This window comes from Mytilus galloprovincialis, chromosome 8 (assembly GCF_965363235.1).
Source record: "Mytilus galloprovincialis chromosome 8, xbMytGall1.hap1.1, whole genome shotgun sequence".
NCBI lineage: Eukaryota > Metazoa > Mollusca > Bivalvia > Mytilida > Mytilidae > Mytilus > Mytilus galloprovincialis.
In genome coordinates this window covers 33151347-33161609 of record NC_134845.1, presented here as the reverse complement: position 1 = coordinate 33161609, position 10263 = coordinate 33151347, and the positions used below count along the sequence as shown (strand labels likewise).

The following is a 10263-nucleotide window of genomic DNA, read 5'->3' as shown; positions in this document are numbered from 1 at the left end:
TATAGGAATAATATGATTATGTACTGATGGCAATGTTTATTTGTTCCTCATGATAAGAGTTCCCGTGGAAACTGTTATATAAATAGTTACATCGTAGGAACAAATAGTCTTTATTTTTCTATTCCATTAGTAGAATATATTGTGCTGGTTCGTCCAAACTACTTCATGCCTAACGACCTGATGAGTTCGATACAACGTACGTTTTCTGATCAGTCGAATATTGGTCATTACATGTGAATCAAATTCTTAAAATTTTGTCTTCTACCCACGAAGAGAGTCAACAACGTAGTAAAATAAGCATTAGCAGAGCAAATGAGAACATACCCTCGATTTAAAGGATGATGCAGATCCACCAAAAAAATATTGCAATAATTGTTAGTCGCGAATAGTTTATGTTTTTATGTTCTTGTTCGTCAACTCAAACGAACATAAAATATTTATAAATAAAAAACCAAATACTATTTGGGATATCAGCTCGCCTGGACAGTACAGTTAAGCATATTTATTCATTTATTTATAATGTTTGTCTGCACGCCCGTAGCCGCTGCTTCAACATGTTCAACATATCATTTTCCAATTATACACAATCTACAAAAGAAATATCTTTGTTAACAATCTTTTCAAGCACGTATAATCTTAAAAAACATCCACATAAATCTTAAGCATGAATACATCAATTTTCAATATTGACAAAATAAAAGTGGGTGGGTGGGTGGGGTCAAATGACCAGACTTAACTGTCCGAAATGCAAGCGTCGAATGACAAATAACTACACATATATTTACCGTTACAATTCTTCCCGCTTATATTAGCTCGTGAAATACTCATTACTCTATAGAGAATACCTTCAAACCGGTATATCTAGTCATGTGACAAATGTCACAACAAATACACGTGTTCTTTATAACATTGATAAATACATTTATGTTCTTGTTCGTCAACTCAAACGAACATAAAATATTTATAAATAAAAACCAAACACTATTTGGGATATCAGCTCGCCTGGACAGTACAGTTAAGCATCGAATGAAAACAAAGAAAGGGAACAGATAATAGTTATTTTACAGCAATAATTATATCTTATATACCCAATTTTTTAGATACTGACAATCTATTATCTATACTTTCTTTTATATAACCATCTTTAGCATTTTGGCTTTTCCATCGCCCATGTTTTTTAAATAGACGATCTTCAACCCCTGCTGCTGCTGCAGCGGTTGCTCCACCTGAACGTAAACTGTGAAGACCGAACTGTTTTTTTTTTATCTAAACCGATGGTTTCTAATGCATTCAACAATACTTCTCTAGCTCTAGTGTATGAAAGTGGTGAATTTTTCCTTAACTTATAAGTTCCACTTTTACTAAAATAACTTAAAGACCTGAATACAAATTCGTCAGAATTTTCTGCTATTTGAGCTAACTTCATATAATGTTCTAACATAGCCACTGGACAAGTATTATTTCCAGTTTTAGAAATAACTACATCACGACCTTCCCTGTAAACATCAGTTTTGCTCTGTTCTAAAAATAGCTTAACATGAGTAGGTAAAAAGGTTACATTAGATCTTTTCAAATTAGCTAATTCAGAAAATCTTAAAAATCCTGCATAACTTAATAAGCACATGCATGCAATGCGTACATCTTTAAGATTATTACAATCTTGACCATATAAATGAACAATTTTTATTAATTTTATGTCCAATTTTTCTGTATGACCCTTCACGAACAGAAATAACCAAGTCGGAATTGCAAGGGTTCGGAAAACCGGCCAGCTTGTGTGCCCAAGAAATCGCATATACAGCCTCATCTATTTTACTTGTAGAGTTGAATGTTTCTGATATATGAACTAAGTATTATGCAATATGAGCAGTAGAAGCTGGTAATGAAGAAATGCAATGTAATTTTGACCACTTCCACAAAGAGTTGAATCCATAAGTGTACTTCTTTCTAGTGCTGTCCGCCCTCGACGATAGAACATAATCTGGAAGCTTCTGTACAAGATGATCAGGCATACTAGGATGAATATCGCTGGACAATGATTGCCATATCCCAACATTGAAAATGTCTGTAAAATGTGTTAACGTTGTAAAAATTAATAAGCTCAAAACATAATATATATTTTAAAATTAGCATGACCATACTTCACATTAAACCAGAAGTCTTGTCACATACATTTGACCTTGTCAACTATAATTCTTGACCATGTCACCACCAATACATTATTGGTAAATCATTAATAAACGTAACCATGTCAACTATTTTGTATATGACCGTGTCACCGCTACCCAGTAGCATCTAACATAACCGCCAAAACTGGTGTTATGAATTGTTCTTGAGCAAATATAGAACTTGGGTTCGACCCTCTTACAAAGATACCTTCTGTATCTATAAATTCAATTACATCTGTAACATGTACCTGGTATTCTAGGTTTTTATCAAAAATCTTAGTCCAATAGGCTGCCGATTTCCATTTAGGAACAATCAAGGTCCCTTTGGCCTTACAGTAAATCAAGTGCTTAATACACCGAATAACCGAATAAACAGGTGGTACCAACCAATTATTCTCATTTGACCAATCTTGTGTAAAAGCATCTACAGCTATTGCACACGGGTTCCAAAACATAGAATTGTATCTACACACTTTTGCATTTTGAGAATTTGCAAACCGGTCTATTGTGTAAGGACCCCATAAATCATTCATAAATTGAAAAAACTCATTTGATACGCCCCAGTCCTCGTAATCAACCATTCTACTGATATAATCAGCTTGAGAGTTTTGCGATCTAGGAATCCATTGAATGTCAATGGAAATGCATTTTTGAATACAGACCGAAAAAATCGACAAAGCTAAAAATTGTAGTTTTTCATTCATACTACCAGCTTTTACAATTTTAACACAGTTCTGATTATCTGTGTACCATTTAAGCGTTTTGCCTTCAAAAACATTTTTGAAAGATATCAAGGCTAGCTCTATAGCCTTCAACTCCCTCCATGTCGAACTTTCTTGAGCTTCAGAAAAATCCCACGTTTCATGAAAAATTTTCTTGTCAAGTTCTACTGAATATGCACCTGCCCCTTTACCACTGGTGTCACAGTAAATTACAACATGTGACTTTGAGTAATGACCCAACAACTTAATGTTTAAACTATGTATGTTTTTTAACCAAAAATGCAGTTCTGATAAGACTTTGTATGGACATGGAAATAACAGCCATTTGTCCCATTCTGTTCTACACTCTATTGCCATATAACAAAATTTTGTCATAATTCTAGCTACATTGCCAATGACTGGAGCCATGGAAATAATTTTACCTACAACCTGAGCTAAGGTCCTAGCAGTTATATTAGGAAATCTTCCAATAACTGACACAAGCGATACACGCAAATCATTTACATGTCTGTCTGGGATAACAAGACTAAATTCGCTAGCATTCCAAACAATACCAAGCCATTCTAATGACTGTACAGGGGAAAAAATTGACTTTCCTTCATTTATGAGAAAACCGGCGTCTTCTAAAGATTTCTTAACAAAATCTGAATCTTCTATACACTTAGATTTATCTGTACACATACCAAAACCATCACCAAGGTACAAAACAACATCTATACCGTTTTCACGCCAATATTTGACCATAGGTCTCAGACATTTTGTAAATATATATGGGCCCGTACATATACCAAATACTAAAACTGTAAAACAATAAAATCTATTATTCCATCTGAAACCTAAAAAGGTTTGTTGCTGCGGACAAATGTCCAAATGAAAATATCCAGAACTTAAATCAAATTTATACATGTACGAATCTCTCTGAAAATATTGAACTGCTATCTTCCAATCTTTTATTTTATCTTTTTTGATTGATCTATTTAAAGAAGATAAGTCAAGAATAAGCCGTTTTTTTGCCAGATTTTTGAATCGCTACGCTTAATGGATTGACAACATGAGGTTGAAATGGTACTTCAACAACACAACCTGTAGTAACTAACTCAGAAATAGTCTGATTGACAAAAGATTCGTTCATCAGTGCCGATTTATTATTCTTAATAAACATTTTTACCGGCGGGTCAATAAATGGAATGACATAACCGTTACGTATTGTGTCAATAACAAAGGAATTTGCTCCAATAATTTCCCAAAATTTTACATGCTTGGCTAACCTTCCTTTAACACCCGTAAATGACATGAAATTATGACTAATTTCTTCAAAATAATGAATTTGAGTTAAGAAATTATCTAATTCATACTGTGACTCATATTCACATTCAAAACAATCTATATCAGTAAATTTATACTTATCATTTACATTTCTGGGTGCATCTGCAGATTTACTTTTAATTGGCAAGTCCAGACGATCCGGCACCAACAGATCCAGATTTGAGGGGGCAATTTTTTCTCCAATGCCCGAACTGCTTACAATAGAAGCACATGTCCCACTGGCACGGCTCACGCCGTGCGGCGCTGTTACGAAAGGGCTGCCTCTGAAACTGTTGATTGTAGGTAGGATTAGCATAGGTTTCGGCTGGTGGCAATCTGGGTTTGTTGGAATACGGAGCGGGACGTCCTTTTGTCTTGTCTTTCATCGTGCGCATAGCTCGACTCTCCGCCTGGCGAATTTTCTTCTCATCTTCACTGTCAGAAGCAATATCATTGGACTCGTACTCACGGACGGTTGACCATCCTGCCGGGGAAGAATCAGCAATCCTTATAAGCTTATTACGGCCTTTAACTTTATCCAGCAAATCCAGAACAACACGAATACTATGTGCCTCTGTTGACGGTATTGACTTGTAAAGCTTATTGAGATCGTTCACGATTTCTTCGTTAAACTTAAATTGAATTCGGTTTCCTTCGTGCTTAAACTTGATAGAGACTTCCTCTTTTATCTTCTTGGACATTGCGTCTTGTTCGCGTACCAACTTGGATTCAAGGCTATCCATTTTCCCGTCCATGTACAACTTGAATAGAGAGAACGTGTCATGTAAGTCCCTATCAGAAGAAGATCTGTTTTTTATCAGGTAAAGAGTCGTCTTGTAGAAGTAAACTTTCTTCTGTATGTTCGGCCATATTGAAGAAATGACCAGACTTAACTGTCCGAAATGCAAGCGTCGAATGACAAATAACTACACATATATTTACCGTTACAATTCTTCCCGCTTATATTAGCTCGTGAAATACTCATTACTCTATAGAGATTACCTTCAAACCGGTATATCTAGTCATGTGACAAATGTCACAACAAATACACGTGTTCTTTATAACATTGATAAATACATATATATCATTTCAACGTCGGGGACTCTTGTTAAAACCTAGCATGTCTTTCTATACCTGCGTAAATTGTCAGTCGGTAGAAGGAGGGAGTCATTGATACATTTTTACTGTAGTTTTAATTTTTCGATTTTTTTGTTATCGATGAAATCGTTTTATGTTACGATAAAGGGAAAATATCAAACACACTTTGAAATATTGCTGTAAATCAAACACCAATCATTTGAGTATCCGAGTCAAATCCGAGTATGATAATTGTAATCGAGTAGTCGTTGTCATCCCTACTTAACGTTTCCGTAAGTTTTGTATAAGAAGAATATTATCGCACGGTCATTTGTCCAAGTAGACAGCTTCACATTACTTGTAGAAAAAGCACCTTGCGAAGTTCTTTAAATTTATTTTCAGATATATTGATGATGTCCTATAAATTTTTCAACTATACATCTTTCTTAAGTGCTGACTAGTATATTTTCTACAGTTAAAGATTGCCTACAACAATAACTGTTGTGATGAGGTCTATTCCACCAGTGTCAATCAGATGTGAATTTCGAATAATTCTAACTATCTACTGCCAAATCTCAGATCACAATCTCTGTAATGTTACAGAACATTAAAACCTTTTATTACGCTTAACACCACAATTCCCCATGCTCAAATGAAAGATGGAATTTGCATTCTCATAAAACAGAGCTTTCTGTATAAAAATGGGAAGCGGAGATATAAATGTTTTTTTTTGGTTAAAATAATTCTTACTTTGTGAACTTTTTGATCGACAATATATTTGTTCAGTTTTGAGGATATGTAGTTCAACAGCCGGCCAGTTTACTAATAAGTACTAAATGAACAACCCTACTTACAAATTTGTTTTTGTACTGGTATGAAGCAGATTTCAATCAAAACTTCTGAAAGACGCAAAAAAGTACCCTGCCAAATTCTTTGATTTTATTTATATTGGTGATGTCCTTTCAATGAATAACTTATAATTAAGTCAGTACGTGCATCTCATATATCCCAGTGAAATTGACATTAAGGATACTACAGTCACTACAAGGAAAGCTGCACACACTGACCTTCTCCTAAATATCGAGACGGATAGACGACTTCACACTAAAATGTAAGACAAACGGGACGATTTCAACATCAATTTTCCATTTGTCAGGAGTAACATACTCACTGCCACATTGTATGGTGATTACATATCTCAGTTTATGCTAGTTCATGTTCACACTTTACTGACTTACTATATAGGAGTATGCTTTTTACGAAGAAACTACTTCAACAAAGTTATAAGGAGGAATTATTAGAAATGACACTCGGTAAATTTTATGGACACAATCACTAATTGATTGATTTATACCATGTGTCTGTGTCTGAACTAACTAACAACATTTGACCACGTTTTAGCTGAAACGTCGTCTGGTCTGCTAAGTATCGAACGTGACCTGTTCTCGAATATGAATGGTTTGACGAGTGTGAATTTCCATTGCTATTTAAAAACATGTATCGGGATTTATGCATCCAACATTCATGTATTTAGTTATGATATTTCATTTATAATTTTGATAGGATATAGTGTAAAGTCTTATCGTTTGTGGTACTAATTCTATTTCTTTTTTCTTTACGTAGGTAAAGGTAAAGTGAGTTACTTAATGTAAATGTCGACAATATATTAAGACAATTCTTGCTTGCATAACAAAAAAAAAAAAATATCATCAATATATACTTTACTTGTACTTTGTTTAAAGGGCTGTTCTACATTAACCGTTCCTGCTCCAATCTTTATACCAATCGCAGATAGTTACGTATTATAGCATAGTGGTTTTCTGATATTTATTTATTATCAACAAGCAAGTTACAATCACGAGGAAACAGTCATGCCTCTTCTCGATCTATGACATCCATCAATATGAAAGATATCTCAATTTGTTTTAAGTGTTAATTCAACCTTATTTTAAATCAAGATATGTAACGATCACAGTGTATCCTATTTCAGATGGTTTACTGACCATCTGTTGAAATATATATGCTCTAGACTCAAAATATGATAAAAGCAGAGCCGCTTAACCTTTCCAGAGCTCAAGAAATTACACTTTGTTTTGGTTGGGTTAATGTTGTTCAAACAATAGTTGTACCATAATTGTATTCCGAAATTTTATTTACACTTTAATATTGAAAACGATCTATGTGAATTTATGTGTCTCTCATTTTTGTGCTATTTTCACATTTCCTCACCGGTATGAGAAAAAATATTTCTCCTCACTAGTAAAGCAACTGTTCTCCGCAAATGATTGGTTGAAATTTTATGGTGACGTTAAAGTTTCTTGTTTTCTTCTGAATTTTCGTATTGTGACCTCATGAAAAAGGCGACCATACCTGATGACGTCACATTCAAAGTACACAAATTTCTTCATATCTTTGTAAAGGAAGGATAAAATCATAAGAGAAACATATTACATCACTGTAACTCGTGTATTACGACATTCTCCACTCAACAGTTAAATTTTAATTATTTAAAACGCTAGACAAGCCTCGCGCTTTAAATATTAAAACTTAACTGTCTCGAATGGAGAACTATCTTAATACACTTGTTGCAGTGCAGTTGTGGAATCTATATGGCTCAAGTAATCATCAATATGATACGCTCAGATTTAGAACAATATACTTCAAGATTACGTTATTTGGAAGCAAAAATGAGAATCAACACAAAATTGTCAACAAAAAGACTTCAGGAAGAAGGCTTTATGTATAAATTACAAAATCACAATTTATAAAACCATAATCGATATTGTACAAATTGTACAACTTTATGGCGCACAAACACAGTCGCTATGCCGATGCACTTTTCATTTTAAATAGTCAATTGAAATGATGTTTCATATTTTAATCGATGTGATATTTGTCACTAGTTTTGTTGGGAGGGGGGGTGGGGGGCTAGGGTTCAATATTCAGTTTTCTATCTTGTGCTTTGAGTACTATTGTTTGTTTGTGAATCTTTTTCTTAAGTGTTTATTGGTATTGTTTTTTACTTTAGAGTTTGAATTTCCCTTTTGTATCTGTTGTTTCTTTTGAACTTGTCAGCTGCTGAAAGTATGAATGAATACGGATTCAGTGCATTAAACTTAATTAAATTAACATTCATACATGAGATTTCAACTATCATTGGTTTTGGTTTCAAAATCAGTTTCAGTTTCAGTTGTTTGGGAACATGTCTATTACACGGACTTATTTTAAGCTACTATACATTATTCATTGGATATTTGCCAATATGTATAATATTTCAATAAGAATAGATCTTCAGAAGAACTGTATAGTTTAAAGCGTTAACATAGATTTGTTTGTTTTCCTGCTAAAGGTATGATTAACTATTAATATAGCATTTTAAACAAAATAGAAAATAAAAAATAATGTTTTTTTTTTATGATTTTCATAACAAAAAAAATCGTGAACTAAGCTTTGATAAAGTAATTATAAGTCATATCCAAAAATGGTTAGAAGATAACGTTGAATAGGTTGATACGAAGCTCCTATTTATAAATCTAATTTTAAATTACAACGCGCTTACAAATCATGGTTTTGTAGCTGTTGTTCAAAATATAGTAGAGTTTTGTTTCGTTAATGATCAGAACCTTTCGAAAATATTGTTGATACAATTCTGCTGGTAATGCTAAGGAATCGAAAAATTCGACGAATTTGATTCAAGGAAATATGAGTCAACCCAATGGTTTATTTCTTGATCACAGATGTCTGTTTTTGGTCGGCGTTGACGGATTCCAAAACCGTGACATGTATGATTTTTCCGGCATCGGTGTCGGTAACGGCAGCAACGTCGTCAACAATGCTTTAGGTAGTGATTAGCTCTAGTTTATGATGAACCGCAAGTGGTAAGTCAATCATATTTGGTATGCAGTTGCATTAGCATTGGCACATCTCATATCCATGGATTTTATTTGGCCCTGCCCCCTCAGTCATTGTCTATTGACTGATTTTTTTTTAATTTAAAATGTATTATAGTTTGTGATAAGGAAAGTTTATTGGAAACCATTAGTGGTAAGTTAATGTTTTTTGGTATGCAGTTGTATAAGTATTGGCATATTACATATCTATAAAGATTATTTGGCTCCACCCCTATGCATTGTCAATTAACTTTGAAACTTTTTTTTATTTTACATGTTTTATAGTTTGTGATTAGGTAAGTTTGGGGGAAACCACTAGTGGTAAGTAAATGATGTTTGGTAAACAGTTGTATATGCCTTGGCATATCTCATATATAATGAAATTATTTGGCTCTGCCCCTTTCTCCACGGTCTATTGACAGATGAACTTCTAATGTTATGTCAATGGTATTTGGTATGCAAATTAATGGCATTTCCATGGAGATATTATAGCCCCTTCCCAGGGTTTCTCCTGGGAGAATTATGTTTTCGTCACCTCTTTCGCCAAAACAATATATTTTTCGCCAAGTAACACAAGTGTATTTTTTTATTTGAAATTTTCCTTATTTTGATACCCCCCCCCCCCCCCCTAACATTTTTTTAAAAGAATAAAATGAGTTTGTCCAATTGTTGTCTATGATTCTTTTTGTAATGAATAAACACCGAATGTTTACTTTTATAAACAAAACTTTGCTTTTTTAACTTGAAGGGGTGAACATTCATTATATTTGAAACAATTTACCTTGAAGAGGGGTCGACTTACTTTTAACAATAAAACAAGATATAAGTAAAGGAATATAACAAAAATCTTGTATGTGCTGATTTAGGTTGTTTTACGTATTCGTTTTTATTCTGTAGTTAGTCACCACTTCGGTGTTAACATTTATATCTATTATATAGTCATTTTTATAGCTTTCTGTTTGCAAAAGTATGAATTATTCTCAAATTATTACCATCGTTAATGAAAGAAGGAGAGGGGACGTCAAAAGTTTGCTTCAAACACGTGCATCGCAAAGTAATTCCTTTACGTGACAGACGCCATTAAACCTTGCTATCATTTTG

At 33.7% G+C, this 10263-nt stretch overlaps 1 protein-coding gene and 1 pseudogene across 1 annotated transcript; both read right to left on the bottom strand.

The window, feature by feature from the left end:
• Positions 1-453: 453 nt before the first annotated feature.
• Positions 454-1657, bottom strand: LOC143043244 (integrase/recombinase xerD homolog; annotated as a pseudogene).
• A 2132-nt stretch (positions 1658-3789) lies between these two features.
• LOC143043009 (uncharacterized) lies at positions 3790-4896 on the bottom strand. Its single transcript, XM_076215506.1, has 2 exons — positions 4342-4896; positions 3790-4244 (listed from the first exon to the last, which is right to left on the bottom strand). Exons 1-2 carry the CDS (start codon positions 4894-4896, stop codon positions 3882-3884), a joined length of 918 nt encoding a protein of 305 aa, XP_076071621.1. The 3' UTR covers positions 3790-3881.
• Between the last annotated feature and the right edge of the window lie 5367 nt (positions 4897-10263).